Source organism: Xiphias gladius, chromosome 6, assembly GCF_016859285.1.
Source record: "Xiphias gladius isolate SHS-SW01 ecotype Sanya breed wild chromosome 6, ASM1685928v1, whole genome shotgun sequence".
In the NCBI taxonomy this organism is placed as follows: domain Eukaryota; kingdom Metazoa; phylum Chordata; class Actinopteri; order Istiophoriformes; family Xiphiidae; genus Xiphias; species Xiphias gladius.
In genome coordinates, this window is record NC_053405.1 from 5,278,760 (window position 1) to 5,294,768 (window position 16,009).

General features: G+C 41.4%; 1 protein-coding gene across 1 annotated transcript in view; it reads right to left on the bottom strand.

The window, feature by feature from the left end:
- bcar3 (BCAR3 adaptor protein, NSP family member) overlaps positions 1-16,009 on the bottom strand; it is an 80,635-nt gene that overhangs the window by 5,017 nt on the left and 59,609 nt on the right. Inside the window, exons 7-15 of the mRNA XM_040128502.1 lie at positions 10,704-10,832; positions 8,890-9,015; positions 8,312-8,428; positions 7,742-7,977; positions 6,491-6,591; positions 5,359-5,493; positions 4,214-4,438; positions 2,452-3,101; positions 153-268 (exon numbers count right to left, since the gene is read on the bottom strand). Of these exons, the coding sequence (XP_039984436.1) occupies positions 153-268; positions 2,452-3,101; positions 4,214-4,438; positions 5,359-5,493; positions 6,491-6,591; positions 7,742-7,977; positions 8,312-8,428; positions 8,890-9,015; positions 10,704-10,832 (1,835 nt within the window). The remainder of the gene's footprint in view (positions 1-152; positions 269-2,451; positions 3,102-4,213; positions 4,439-5,358; positions 5,494-6,490; positions 6,592-7,741; positions 7,978-8,311; positions 8,429-8,889; positions 9,016-10,703; positions 10,833-16,009) is intronic.

Here is a 16,009-nt window from a genome sequence, read left to right on the forward strand (position 1 = left end):
AGCTTTTTTTTTTTAGGGTTGCTTCATGGAAATCCTCGTCAGTGATGACCCCGTGCCACACCAGTAGGTTCTACTAAAAAAGCTAAGGAGTTGTAATTCGTCCTCTCATTGTGTGTCCGTGAGCGTGTGTATGATATGTGTTTGATGCGTACCTTTCCATCAGGTCCAGTCTCAGCTGGCCACCGTGCGGCAGCGTCACCAGCTCCAGACCGGAGGACACGCCCATCTGACCTTTAAGATCCGGAGTCACTCCGAGTATCCTCGCAACCTGGGAAGAAAAAAAGTTTGACAAGGGGCTGTCAATTACATGGCGTCTTTTTTATCTTCCCTTCTTATTCCGTCTGTCTAGTGTGTGTTGTTTTGTTTTGTTTTTTTTAGGTGCAACGCTTTGTTTAGTTGCGGGTTGGTTTTTGCTTCTGAGCATCTCTCCTGCGTCATGAGGATCATTTGACTGCGGCAGTAACGTCAGCTGCAGGACAGAAATCTAATTTTCAGGAGCACACACACGCAGACACACGGCGGATGTGTGTGTAATAGCAGATTAAAATTACACACACGGATGTAAATCTGTCGGGTGTGAGTTACATTTTCTCTGCACCTATGCACGTTTGTCTAAAATTAAAATTCGGTAACAAGTTTTAACTAAAAGCATTTGTTATGGATTATTAAGTCCTTATCAAATTGTTATAGAGCCGTTATAAGCAGTTAATAAGAACAACTTTTGGGTTGCCAGGTTGTGAAAAACGCCTTCGGCTGCTGCTTGTCCTCCTCCAGCATGACGCTTGGTTTGTTTTTTTTGGCTCTTTCGTTCATCAGGAAGAGCTCTGTGATGACATGTTTGTCCGCTCCAATTTCTGTATGAAGGACTGCAGAGACTCTGGGCCCAAATCCACCTATTAACAACTTCTTCTGATCTACAAATGTAGATTTGATGGTTCATCAGAAAGTGAGAAACCCATGATTATTCATTAACAATCACCAACAGTTTTAACTACATTAATTCCAAACAGAAAAGATAAACACCAGCCGTATTTGACACAACTGATCTATAAAGCATTAATAAATTATTAACCATTAAAAAGGACTGTGTAAAGTTAACTGTTCCTGCACATGTATATATTTGTATACGTGTTTTCATGTATGAAGTTAATTGTGTGTGCTTTTTTTTCTTTTTCTTTTTTTCTGAAAAAGTTTCATGGATTTGGTGTCCCCAGAAATCTTTTAGTTTCATCCAGCTAGTGAGCTGTTCCTTTGAAACCACTTAAGGGAATTTTTTCAGAAAGGTTTCTGTTATGTAAAAATGCAAATGACATGCTGATTATGCACCATAGCCTGCCTAAAACGGTAGGAGAACAAAAACAACAAATACAGCAGTAAATGGATAAACTACGGGGGGTTTTGTTTCGGAAATGGGATATTTTTTTAAACGAAAAAATCCCCAAATCTTTTCCCATTATTATTTTTTTTTTCTTTCGAAAATAGATCTCCATCTATTTTCAGATGTTTTGAAAAAGAGAGAAAATCCAAAAATAAAATGGTAATAATATAAAATATTTGCCAAATTATTTTAATATCTTACAAATTTGTGACATATTTGTAATAAAGTCAATTTACAATCGTTACAATCAAGCCATTGCCAAACGAGTTCACACAATGCTGATTAAGCCTATCAGCGGCAGCTAAAGCTCAGTATTTCGCAGTATACCGGCGTTTTAAATCTGGTGTCTGTGGCGACAGTCCCGCGCTGCGCTTCACGTCAATCAACAAGTTTGCCAACGAGCTGAATAGGGGAGCGACAGTGGCCATGGAGACGGAGGGGGCTGCGGTGGAGCCTACGGCGGAAATACCTAGGGAGCGTCCAAGAAAAGCTTCCGGGGCTCCGGATAAAAAAAAACAAAGCGATCGACGGTGAGGACAAAACACGGATTACCTCTGGTGTGGCTTTTCCTCGTTTGAGAGCTCGGAAAGAAGACGAGGGACTGAGGGCAGACACGGATGTCGCCTTACTGCTCTTGGACAGGTTGGCATTTGCAAAATATTTTGGAGCAGGCTATGTAGCCATTACATTTACTCTGCCCTAAATAATGTATTCTTGTCTTGCAACAGTGGAAATTTCTCTGTATTGGACAGTGTTTGTGTAGTTACTCTCACTGCCAGAAGGGGGAGACAAACGTTCTGCACTGCAGGTTTATTTAGACCGAATTAAAATTGTTTGAACTGTTATGTCCTTGGGCGCGTGTGTGTGTACACGTCTTTCTGTGGTTGTGAGGACATTTTGGCCGGTCCTCTCAACCTCAAAGGGCTGTTTGAGGTTTAGGTTAGAATTAGGTTTGGGTTTGGGTTTGGGTTTGGATTAGGGTAAGGGGCTAGGGTAATGCGTTATGCCAACGAGTGTCCTCACAATGAAAGAGAGACCAACGTGCGTGTGTGTGTGTGGGTGTGTGTGTGCACCTGGCAGTCGGCTATCAGCAGGTGTCTGGCTATGCTGTGGTGATTGTGGCTGAGCAGCAGCTCCTTCGCTCTCTTCAGCACCACCATCTCCAGCGGTTTGTTTTCCGGCGGCAGAAGTCGAGATCCGAACTCAGCTGGTCTGAACGTCGACTCAGTCTCTACGACCGGCCGCTGGAAACTGCTCCTCTCTTTGTCCCTCCTCTTATCCTCCTCCTCCTCCGCCCTCCCTGCGTCCTCCTCCTCTTCTTCGCTGGTGTTTTCTAAGGCTGCGATGGCGTGATGGTAGGAGCTCCTGTCCAGCCCTCTCCGTCCTCCCGCCTCCTTCCCCTCCCCCTCGTCCTCTCTCCCTCCCTCCCCCTCTCTCCTCAGTCTCTCCACGTAGCTGAACAGCGGCGGCTGAAGTTCGAGGGCGTTGTCTGTGATAGAGTTTGGTGAGCCGGGCTCCTCCCACTCCAGCGGGCTGCAGGTGCTCAGGTCTGCGGGGCTTGGCTGTAGCCGTTCGGTCCGTCCCGTTACCGCCTCTGAATCCGGGTACTGAACCGGTTCAGGAGGTGAAATGACAGAAGCGGAGGAGCTGTGGGAGTCTGCGGGGATGAGCTGATGATGAAACTTCAGGGGCTTCGCTGGGGGAACAGGAGGACCTGTGGTGACTGTGGAACAATAGTCACACGCAATCTTATTAAAATCACAGCATTGAGAGTTGCATGCTTCTAGCTCCTCTGTATTTATTTACTGGTTTATTTAAGAGGGACAGTGACATTACTAAAGAGTGCTGTAAATGTATCTGTAGCCCCTGGACAGACGTCACACTAATATAGTACAAATAAAAAAAATAAATCAAAAAACAGAAACTTTTAACAGTAACTGTTATTACCTTGATTCCCTACCTGTACATCCTGTTTTAATATTAATAAGGTCAGAATGTACTAGCCAGGGCAACGTTATGCACCATTATGAATGCAACTAATGCATGCAACATAGAAGCATTTTTGCAAAGCTAAGCTAATATTCCCACAACTGGCACTGACACCCCAGTGGAACCAAGAGTAGCTTTAACTATACCGACCGTAATATTATATATAATATATATTGCAGTAACTATAATTGATTAATCACAAGTAAATATTCACTTATTCCACCTTCTCAATTCATGAGGATCTGATGGATCATTTGACTGCGGCAGTAACGTCAGCTGCAGGACAGAAATCTAATTTTCAGGAGCACACACGCAGACACAAAGAGTATGTGTGTGTTATAGCGGCAGTAAACATGTTTACCTCCAAATTACACACACACACGTGTGTGTAAAGCTGTCAGGTGCGAGTTCAATTTTCTTTGCACCTATGCACGTTTGTCTAAAATTAAAATTCGGTAACAAGTTTTAACGAGGCGCCCTTTCAAGTTGTAGCTAAAAGCATTTGTTAACAATTATTAAATCCTTAACAAAAGCTTTACAGAGCCATTATAAGCAGTTAATAAGAACAACTTTTGCGTTGCCAGGTTGTGAAAAATTTCTTTTTTTGGTTTATATGATAGTAAATTGCATATTTTAGGTATTTTAGCAGATAAAACAAGCCACTTGAATACATCGCCTTGGTCTCACGAGAACTATAAAGACCATTTTTCATTGTTTTATAGACAAAACAAACATTTGATAATAAAATTTTAGAATCAGAACTTTTTTAAAGGGATTCTATATTCAATCTGACAAAATAAATTCAACTTATTGTCGAGGCATTTCGTGAAATTAAGAAAAAGTTACCTCCACTCCTCCACATAGAAGGAGGACTTTCCACACATGTGGAGTCCAGGGTAGGTGGAGCGAAGATGGGGGAGGCTGAGGAGAAGTCCGTGTGGCTGGAGGGGCCGGAGGGGGGAACCAGGGGCTGAGGGCAGGGGGAGCGAGACAGTCGAGCCAGCGGCACTTTGCTGGGTTTGGGTGGCGGTTTCGGACAGAGCTGGCTGTCGGAGCCCCGGATCGCCTGGCCTGGGGAGACACAAACAGTGCCGTCATGACAGTATCACACACAATGTTTTATCAGTTACACTTTGCTGGTTTATTTTTGGAACCGAATTTAATCAATCAATGTCGTAACCTTCTGATATTGAGTTTAAAAAAAACAAAAAACAAAAACTTTGTTGTACTTAAGGCATTTTTTTTAAATCTCAGTTCTGTGATAGTGAACAGTACACACCACAATCTGTCTTTTATTTACTTTTTGATAATAAATTTGAATCAGAGAACCACAGTGTGCATAAGGGTAAATTTAATTTCCTATTTCACATGCAAACAATGGCGGGAGCAAATCCGGAGCCCAAATCCGCCCACCCCTCGGTGGGATGGCCATTGAGTAATTTTTTAAAAGCCCCCAGGGGTTTTTAATGACCCTTGGCAAACAGAACAGCTCTATTTTTATCCTGACAATCAGAGTGAATTGCCATCTAGTTGCGCTTCACTCATTCAGACATGCGTCAAACAGATCGGAGACGAGTGTGGAGAGTCCGAGGTCTGGAACCAGGCCACTTGATTTTATCCTTGACTCACATGGTCAACAGCAGTGATGTCTGTTTTCTGCTCAGTTCTCCGTACGTTCAGTGTTTTTGCACCAGCTGTTGCGTACTGTATTTGTACAGAACGTGTGGGGGCTAATGTGCCGTTTAATGATGTGTGAAATGAAACACAATAAATCCATTATCACAGGGCTACTTGATTGTTCTTTGGCTACGCAACACACTGAACTAGATCCCGAACAACAAGTGAATATGGTTACCAAGCAGGCTGACAGGTGACCTTCAGGTTGTGCAGTATTTCTGAAGTTTTTGTGTGTTTTTTTTTTTTTTTGAGCGGCTCTGTTATTCAACAAATTAGTGCGATATTGGAATTTATCTTCCACCACGTCTACAGACCTGCCAGAGGCTCTGCTGACCTCCGTGGGACAGAGGGGCTCAGTACCGGCTCACTGCCCGTCCGGAACACTGGAGACTTGGGGTTAGGGCTGGGGAGGAGCGGGTCGGGAGGCTGCTGGGGCTGGGGTCTGGATCCTGGAGGTCCGGAGGAGAGAAAACAACGAGAGAGGAAAGGACAGGAGAGAAAATAGAGAGGACAAGTAGAGGTGGATGCAGAAAGACGAATATAGAATAAAGGGAGAGAAGAAATGAAGGGATACAAATAAAGGAGAAGATGAGAGGTGAGCATGAGAAGAGAGGGTAAAGTGATCAATATAAAACAGAGACCAGCCAATCACAACTCTCTCACACAGACATCTTTTTGTTTTTCAGATTTTATCATATATATTAAATGAATTCATAAAAGTCATATACAGCTGAATGAAGAGTGACTAACGGCTTCAGTACGCTACAAACAAATCAGGTGGTAACATGTATTGTCTGAAGACGCATTGAGGCAAAATCTTTATTGCCTTTTTCCTGAAAAAACAAAAAACAGAAAAACTACTGTATGTATGTATAGTAACTTATTACATTACTCATACAATATTTATTCCAGCACTCTAACATATCAGTTTACAATACTATTGTAACCTGTAAATGGAAATTTTCTTTTGTTATTATTTGTTGTTTTCTTCTTGCCTGTGCCTAATGGTCACAGTATACATTTACGTCTGCGTATGTTTATTTGTCGTCCTTGTTTTGGCTTTATGTCTATGTATATCTCTCTGCTCTTGGAACCATTTGTCCTTGTATGTATACAAATACTTGGACACTGAAGCCGATCCTGATTCAGATTCTGAGTGGCCAGGTCTCAAAAGTGGGGTGAAAAGCCTCTCATCATTGAGGTGGGCGAGATGCGGTGAATCCCGCATAACGGGGAAAAGTAACGGAAGTGAATGTGTGAATAATGGCAACAAAGAACTTGAGAGAGAAGTTCGAGCCCGGCCTGGTTTCACAATCAACACACACCCCGGCCAATCACTGTGTGAAGTATGCGTGAATTGCAGATCGTCAGTTTGGGAAAGCTGTAAAAAACCGTTGGATCCGTCAAGCACTTCGTCTGGAGCATACTAAGATCACTTTTACTTACCGAGAGGTAAGAAGCTCTCCGACTGGTGCGCCTTGAGCGGGCGTCGCCTCTCCTGGACCTGATTGAGACTTGCCGGTTGGCTGCCACAGCGATCCTTCAACCTGAGTGGGAGCGGACGTCGGAGACTAATGTCAATAAACATATGCTCATATTAACATGCTTTAAGGAGAAACAAAGAAAAACTATTTTGAATATTAATGAAAAGGTGAACACTGACAGAATAAAAGGTACCATTACAAAGAAGGTAGCCCCCTGAAGACCAGGATATCAACACTGTCTCTCTTATCCCGTCTCCTCTTTTATTTTTCTTATAAAACTGTCTCTTTGTTCTGCTCTTGCCTGGACCGGATATTTACCTTTTTCCCGGCTCCCGCTCTGTCTCTTTACTCAGACAGATACGGACCCCATACATTATGCCCCATTTACGCCTATGCAGCGTGAAATTAAACACTTCTGCTCCTTTCCTTCCTCCACCGTGCCTTTATTTATGGAGGACTGATGATACATATGGAACGCGTCGTATACACAACCTAACCACCTGGATGATGAATGTAAAGCTCGGAGCTGTGCGTTAAAAGCTTAAAAGCAGGGAGGGATTTTAAAGGCTTGATTTAAGTCTTTTAGAGTGTGTGTGAGAAAAAAAAAAAGAGAATGACTGAGTAAAGGTGAGTCTCCATTATTTAAAAATAGCAGACAGCATGTTATTTGGTCTGTAGCCCACTACTCGCTTTAAGTAACGGGCTTGTGGCGCTCGGAGCTAAAAACAGTCTTTAACAATATATTAATCACATCGAACAAATTACACATGCTTAATATATGAACGTATAGAAACAACAAGCACACACATTTTTCCACCCACTGAGGAATATTGGTGATTTAGTGTCAATCGCAGCGGCGGAAAGAGATCCTTAAGCAAAGAGATCCTTTACTTAAGTAGAAGCAGCAAGACCACAAGATGGAGACTTTGTAAAATGAACAATTTGTTTTCTTTTAGAAGCAGATCACATGTTTTGTATGAACAAGATTATACTGCAAAGTAAATAAAGATGACAAATAAATGTAGTGCAGTAAAAAGTACAAAATATGGGTTTGAAATGTGCCGAAGCAGAAGTATAAAGCAGCCTGAAATGAAAACACTTGAGTATAAATACCTTCTAATTGTACTTAAGCACAGTGCAGGAGTAAATACACTTTCCACCACTGGTTGATCATTGTGCTCGTGCGGGTTCCTAACAGTAGTTGTGTACCAACCTGAGCTGGCTGCCTCGGCCCGCGCCGTTGTCCTGGCAGTGTGTGCTGTCGTGCGCGGCGTGTGCGTTGTCGTGCGTGTGCCCGTTGGTAATGTTGAGGCTGAGACGTTTCTGATTCCGTCTCTCTTGCGCCATGAGCCCCGCCTCTCGATGGCTGCCGGACAACCCGTACTTTTCTTCCAAGCAGCGTAGCGGGAGGCCCCTGTTGATAGGCTGGAAGATAATGGCTCCTACCACCTTAGTATATAAACATACACGCACAGAAGAAGAGATGAGAGAAACTGAAGTAAACGCAGCATGTTTTCTCTATCAAACACCGAGGCAGTGAAACTAAGTAGAAAATTGAAAAACTGTATTCTTGCCGAGTTAAAAGAGTAAAGTTGGGTACACGCAATGGTTAAACAGTATCAACTCACACGGTCTGTGCTTGCTCTTCTCAAATGTGTTAAAATAAGTGGGAAAAAATAACTTCCATATGGTAGTGACCAGAGAAAAATCTGCCGAATCAAAGCACCTTGGCAGATGTTTTTCATAAGACAAGTTTGCGTATAAAAACCTTGACTAGACTCACCTGTGAGACAGGTTTTCTGTTGCCGACATAGTATCGAATAAGTGCAGGGACACTGTCAAAGCCTTCTCTTTCCAGCCGGTACTCGACCCTGGAGTAGGCTTCATTCAACATCACTACCTAAAGAAGAGATGGCACAAATCAAGTTATCTATCATTTATTACTTTAATGTAGCTGTAGCTGCACTCATTCATTTTAAATTAAGTGCTAGACTAACTATGATCACAAATAACAATGGGCTTGCGATCCTGAAGGTCTTAAGTTTACCATCAATAGATGGTAAACTTAAGAATTAAATTTGTCAGGTGGAAATAAAGAAGTCTACCACGATCGCTCTGTTCTGTAATGGTCAGAAATTTTAATAATTAAAACATCTTTAATTTCATGACTTAAGTAAATAGTGTAAAAACAAATGAGACCATCACTGAGAAAATTACCAAGTCAGACTTTGCAGTAAATCTTAACGCCAAAAAAAAAACGAAGGAAATTAAATTTGCGCTGTTCCTCCAACACAAACTAGGTTTCTGGCAATGGGAGATGGTAGTTTGAATGTAGGGAAGATGGAAAACCTTTTTGATTACCTTCTTGTTGATTTTAAAGTGCTGGGCAGCATTTCGCCATTGGCAAGTCAGGACATAACTTCCTGGGCTGGACAGCGAATCACGGATCAAGAAGTCTCCATCGCGCTGCACCAAGTTTTCTGCAACCTGAAACAATACAGAGAGGGACATATGGGCGCGCACGCACACACACGCACACACACGCACACACACACAGCCACACAGTGTTTGTTTATAGTCCAAACATTTAATTAAATCTAATAATGGTAGGCTGTTATACTGTTACCTTCTTTATGAGCTCAGTGCCGGCTGGTCTGCAGCAGTTACGTAAGACGTGAAGATATTTAAAGCCTCTACCAATTACAGTATTTATACAGCTAGAAAACCTTCATGTAGATTTATACTGACGTTTTGTACCACTGGTGCCCGACCTTTCTGACTTGTGTCTCCTTAGAATGAAGCAACTGAGCTGTGAGCCGTTCAACCAAAGAGATTTGCTTACTCAAATTGTTTCATTTAAGTAATTATTTAAGATCTAAGGGGCAAAAACTATCCAGTATTTTACAAGAAAAAGTCATTATTAGTGACAATTCAGAGAAAGTAAACACAATTTTAGGAACAATAAATATATTACTGAATCTCTCCTATCCCATTAATCATCTCAAACCCCTCGGTTTTATCATGCTACCCTTTTAGGAGATCCCAAACGCCTTTCCTTTAATCCTCACATGGTAAATGAGCCCTTGGATGTATTGTTTGGTGAACTCGGGGTTCACTTACTAACTTCCTTTTCTGAGCTTTCAGCTGCATCGTGTGACTGAAGCTTCGTACTGAGGTCACTGAGCTTTGCCCACGTAAACTTAATATATTTGTGTTTTTGACTGTTGTTTGGATAAAACAAACAATGTGAGTGCTTTCCACTATTTATTTATAGACAAAACGATATTTATGAATTGATTAACTGAGAAGATAATCCGCAGATAAATTGATGACTGGAATAATCTTTAGGTGTAGACCTACATGCAGACATAAAAATTCATACAGCTCATTATTTTCCATTTGTTATAAAACAAAGGTGAGGATTGATATTAGACTAAAAAAAAAAAAACATCAACTCCGCTTAATCAGTACACAATTAGAAGCTGGGCCACGGGACATTAAGAGGCTCAAAACTGACAGACATGAGAACTCAGTCCATTCAAAAATTAGAATGACTTTTGGGTTTGACATGTAACAACAAATAAGCTGGAAAAGTGTATTCATCTTCCTGTTTACATTTCACTCTTGCATTTACTGTCTCTCTTCTCTCTCTCACACACACACAAAATCGCACTAATAGACAAACACAACCCTTCACACACACTTACAGATTTTAATTAAGCAAGTGTTTGTATAGTGTACAATGGTAGTTTAGTTTAGTCAAAGGAAGCAGCTTATTAAAAACGATTACATCTCAGAGCTGGCTTTCACAGGGAATACACAATCTCTCTCTCTCTCTCTCGCTCTCTGTCTCACACACACAGAGACACACACATATATATAAGCACACACCATAGAGAAAGAGGCTTTTTATACACTGACCTAATGTTTCAACCTCAACCCTACAGCCGAGGCCACTATTTAAGCTCTAATCTCCCTGTAACAACTGTGTGTGCAGCATGGCAGTGTAATAACAGGTGATCTGGTTCAACAAGTTTTTAACCAGCCTTTTAAAGGGAGGGACTCATTACTCAGATTTATGTGTGTGTGTGTGTGTGTGTGTGTGTGTGTGTGTGTGTGTGTGTGTGTGTGTGTGTGTGTGTGTGTGTGTGTGTGTGTGTGTGCGCGTGCGTTACCTGTCTGGGAATTGCTCCGTGGTACCATGCATGGCTTCTCGGCTCCTCGCAGTTCATCTTCAGTTCCTCCTCCAGCTCTCTGCGAAGTTTCTCTGAAGGACAGTCCAGAATGAACTGATCTCTGGAGAACTGCGATTAAAAAAAAAAAGAAAAGAAAAAACAAAAAGGGGCATCAGTGTCTTCATCCACCCATCCACAACTTTGATGACAGCTAACGTTAAATATTCCCTGTACAGACCATGAATTCTAGCAGTTACAGGAGCAGAGCTGACACTTCAAAACTTACAATAATCCTCAAACTTACAATAATCACAACAGTTTCTCATTCCCTAAAACAAACAGTAATGAGGTCAAAGCTCAAAGTCACAGACGCAGCAATGACATACATTATTCCTTTGTCCCCAGAGTGACTGCAGAAGATGAAATGAACTATAAGATAAAGACGCCAGTGCTGGCAGGAAAGGTAATGGGAGATATGTGAGGAATAGGAAGGGGAAGTGAGCCTTTTGGGAGAGTGAAAAGTAAATTCTCATGGTCATCATTCATGGTGAAGCACGGTGGTTCCCAACCATATTAGCTTGCGACCCCTTTAGAATATCTACCTGAGACTCCTCGTCTTGTCTCGTCGATCGTGTCTGTGAGTGAGAATAATTATTAGAGGTCTAAATAAGTGAAGTTATCTAATAGTTCATAAAAACCTAAATATTGAATAAACTGACTCCTCAGAATTATCTTGCGACCCCTCGTAGGGTCCCGACCCCTAGGTTGGGAACCCCCTGATGTAGCAGCGACAACTAAACGGTAACAATTATCCAGACCAAGTATGATGAAGTTAAAGCTCGGTCACAGTAGTCAAGATACTCACGGATTTTCCCGTCACATTTAGCAACATCTGTTATGTAAATGGAGTGTAATTATTAGAATGAATACTTGTACTACTGCTACAACTGCCTTTCCAACTACTACTCCTCTGCCTGCTCTACTATTACCACCACCAGCCATATTAGTTTTATTTTTAACACACGCTTCTTTGGGAGGCAAACTTCCAAATGCTACGATTCAAAAGTACTCAGTACATCAAAACACAGCCGCAATTACAAACACATGATAAGGCAACATAACTTACACACAATAGCTTGATCAATTAAAACGTTTTTTAGGAGCTCATAACACAAATAATTTCATTCTTAAATGAAACAACTTGAAGCCAGTTTTAGAAGAAAAAGTCAAGTCAATTTTGTTTTTATTTTTTTTAGCCCAAAATCACTAATTTGATCTTTAAAATCTTTGCAATCTGCAACACATGAGAACAAATATCCCTACACCTTATAAAACCAAACTGACTGAAGGTCACCCAAAACATAAAACGTTACAAAGCTAGGCTGTGCCGCGGCAGACGGATTTAACAGTTTGATCTCATTCACACACCTGACAGATGACGAACTGATTGATCAGTAAATTTAATCCCAACAGCGAGCCCAGAAAGTTTGGAAAATTAGCAAAGTGGAGGAGAGAAAAATATGGTAACAGCCTGCAGAGACAGCATGCAGAGTTAGCAAAACCACCTGCACCACGACACACACAGACACACACACACACACACACACACACACACACACACACACACACACACACACACACACACACAGACACACACACACACACTTACTTGACAGCTGCTGGGTCTCTGCATTGCTCCCTCTTCCTCCCTTCTTCAAACATACACTTCATAGCAAACAAATACAAACTCACACACACTTTGGTTTTTGTCTTGACAGCTTAACACACGCATATCCTTTTCTCACACTTTCTCTCAGGCAGCACCCACACACTGACTGTCTCTCTCTCTCTCTCTCGCTCTCTGTCCGTCCGCAGTGATTTTCCTCTTTACCTCTCCCTCTCTTGGCTTTCCACCCACTGCCTCCGAATGCCCTGTCATCGAAATGGCCACACCCAACTGCCTCCATACACACCTACACCTGACGTACATAAAACACACACGCGCACACTCGGGTGACGCAGTCTTTTAAACCTGTTCCTGAGAGTTCACAGCTGAATCTTTCAGTTACATGTCATGTATCGCCATTTCTTCTGTGGTCAGCACTGTACAAACAAATCTCGATGGCAAGTGTTTTTTTTTTTTTTTCCATAAACAGAAATAAAACAAGCAAAGGACTCGTCTGTATCCTGTTGAGAGGTAGAGGTGGTGCAGGCTAAGCGGTACAGTGCATTTCTATTTGGATTTAAGTGACGTATATTACAAGTATAAGTAAAAGATACTTTACTTTTGTTATTGCTTTCTCTTAATGTCAGCTTGAAGAAAGTTTATACAAAGGGTATGTTCTATAAATCATACTTCCTGAAGTTCCTGATTGTCTGTAGTACTTATAATTCTTTCCATTTTAAGAATTCACGTGTGTTATGTCTGTGCTGCAAAACATGTACAGTCAGTACTGGTGAACTTTGGGTTTGTTTTGATCTGTATTTTTATTGGTCCTATGCCATGAAAAAAAAAAGGTTAATCAATGATCTGTTGTGTGCTTATGGCATCCAATGTCATGTTAGACGGCTCACTCTGACTTAGTGTAGAGTCACATTCTGTATGCTAACACGTTCATCCAACTAATGATATTATATGTCTAGTAAGATTAATGTCAAGAGTTTTAAAAGGTTTATACTCTTTCTCTGTCTGACCCCCCCGAGACGAAGCAATGACTCTTTGTGACCCCTCATCACCGGTTGCATTCTGCTCTACTAATGTCTCATCCTGTGACAACATGTGGTCACATTCATGTACATGAGAAACACTATATGTGGTATAATAATTTTAAAAAGTTGTAGTTCGTACATCAAAAGCTTTTCTTTTTTTTCTTTTTTTTTTGAGGACAGGGCCCAGTGCTGTGCTCCAAATGGTAACAACCCAAAACTAGAAGATGGTCCTGCTGCAGGTGCGAGATACATGGTGTTATAATGACTCTGAGGATCTTTTTCTTGGAACTCTCTGAAGAAGACTTTGATCCAAAAGTGCATGGATGAGGAGGTTGAACACTTTGAGCTATAAGAGCAACACTAACACACACACACACTCACACTCACTTTCTCTTTCTCTTTCTCTCTCTCTCTCTCTCAAAGGGAATTATTGAGCCATGTACATTCAACTGGAAATATGTCTACGTGAGTCCCCATGAAACTGAAACCTTGAGGATCCTTTCATCTCTATACCATTTATTCTTTCTCTCTCTCTCTCTCTCTCTCTATAAAGTCATTAGAATAGACCCCTCTGCCCTCAGTCTCCACTTCTCCATATATGACGGGAAATCAACCTATCCCATTACAGCTTCTACACGGAAAACAAAAGAACAGATCACAACAGGACTTGCATCGTACAGCACATGTGCTGGTTTTGTTTGTTTCTAGTTTGAAGGAGAGACACTGACCCATGCGGCGTGACTTGTGTCATATGTTTGTTTCTCTGTGTGTGTGTGTGTGTGTGTGTGTGTGTGTGTGTGTGTGTGTGTGTGTGTGTGTGTGTGTGTGTGTGTGTGTGTGTGTGTGTGTGTGTGTGTGTATGCGCGCGCATCGGTGCAGCAGTGGAAAGCCCTTGAGGTCATTTGTCATATTGTCACGTTCCGCAGCTGCATTGATTACACTGCATGGACTCAGATTCTATATGGAGTATATATGAATAAATAAATTAAAAAAAGGTGAAAATCTGAGCGGCATCTTTGCAGCAAAAACACTCTGTAGTTTCATTGTCATTTTGTTTTATTTTCCATTTTTCCCCTTTAATTTTCTTCCATGGCTTCACTTAGCGGTGACCTTTTGAAAATTAAATGAAAATGTTTTTTGTTGTCCTCTTTGTGGATAACCTAACAAACAAGAACAAACAAAACATTAAGACTTATTTCTGATTATCTCGTGTACATTGCTCTACTTGAATAAAGTCCACTGTGCAGCAGAAAACAGAATATTTTTATAAGATCTGGTTATTTTTAGTAAAAGAAAATGTAAAAAATGAAAAATTAGTATGTACAAAAAGGGTTGACAGTTGATATCCAGCCTTTTATCATGCATTTTTCTGTCACTAATCTGCGTTTTCAGCTTCACTCCAGCCACCCGAAACATGGAGATACACTATTAACCTATTGCATTAGGGAATACCTTATTTTACCAAATGCCTCTGTGGCAGGTTGATCACAGGAAGCTACTTGAAAACTTCCCTAAAACAAAATTTTTTTAGGTTAATTTTATGGAATGGAGCTCACAGTAGACATCTCTTCGAATTAATGAAGACAAACCAGTATGTTGATCGGATCCTTTGGAAAAAAAATTATTCATTTTCTGAGGTGATAGTGGTTCGTGTTGGTGTTTGATAATTCTCCGCGACGAAACCTTCGAGGGCCTTTAAGTTAAATCTGACACAGAAGTGAGGATGGGACGACGCTCTGTTCCGGTTAAGAGGGGTGTAATACATCAAATAAAAGTGGCAGCAGTCTAACACAATTATTTTTTATGATTTTAGGGTGAGGGAGGCAGGAGGAAGGACTACTACCACTACTACTGCTACATGTTCTTACCTTATATAAAAAAAACGATTCAGATGTTGCGTTACCGTTAATTTGTTTTGTTTTTCCTCATTCCTCTTATTCTGTGTTGCAGATCTGTTAAAAGCACTGTGTCACACCCATTAACGCACTGCCTGGGCAACATGCTTTTCCTGTTGTACCTGCATTACACAAAAAATGTTGTACTTGAGAAAAGCTGAACTGGATGAACGCAAAACCTACTGGTAAGAGCTGGTGTTTGTATTATCTTCAGTTTATTGGGCTTGTGTTGGAGCTCTAGTGCTACAGGTGCAATATGTCTTTGATTATTGATTATAATCACATCTGGTATCATTACATTCATTACAACAGTCACAGTAAAATGCTTTTACATCTGCAGTTGCACTGCCGACAGAACCGATGAATGGTGGAGCGGGAGGGTTTTAGAGAAGAGGGATGCATGGCAGTAAAGTGAAACAGTGCTGTTTATATGAAGGTTTGAACAGGGAGGGAGGGAACGGATGGATCGTGCACATAAGGAAAGAGTAGCAGAAGAGTGGAAGAGCACAGAGAGATAACAGAGGAGTGAAGGCAGAGCGAGGGAGGAAGAGTGAAGTGATTAGACGGACTGAGGGAGGGGAGAAATAAGAAAAGATGGAAATGGTGGAGGGGAGTGGGTTTTTTTTTTTTTTAACGGGCTGGCCTTTAATAAGACCCTGCAATATGATGTCATCCCCACTAAGTGGCTGCATTTGCACTGTA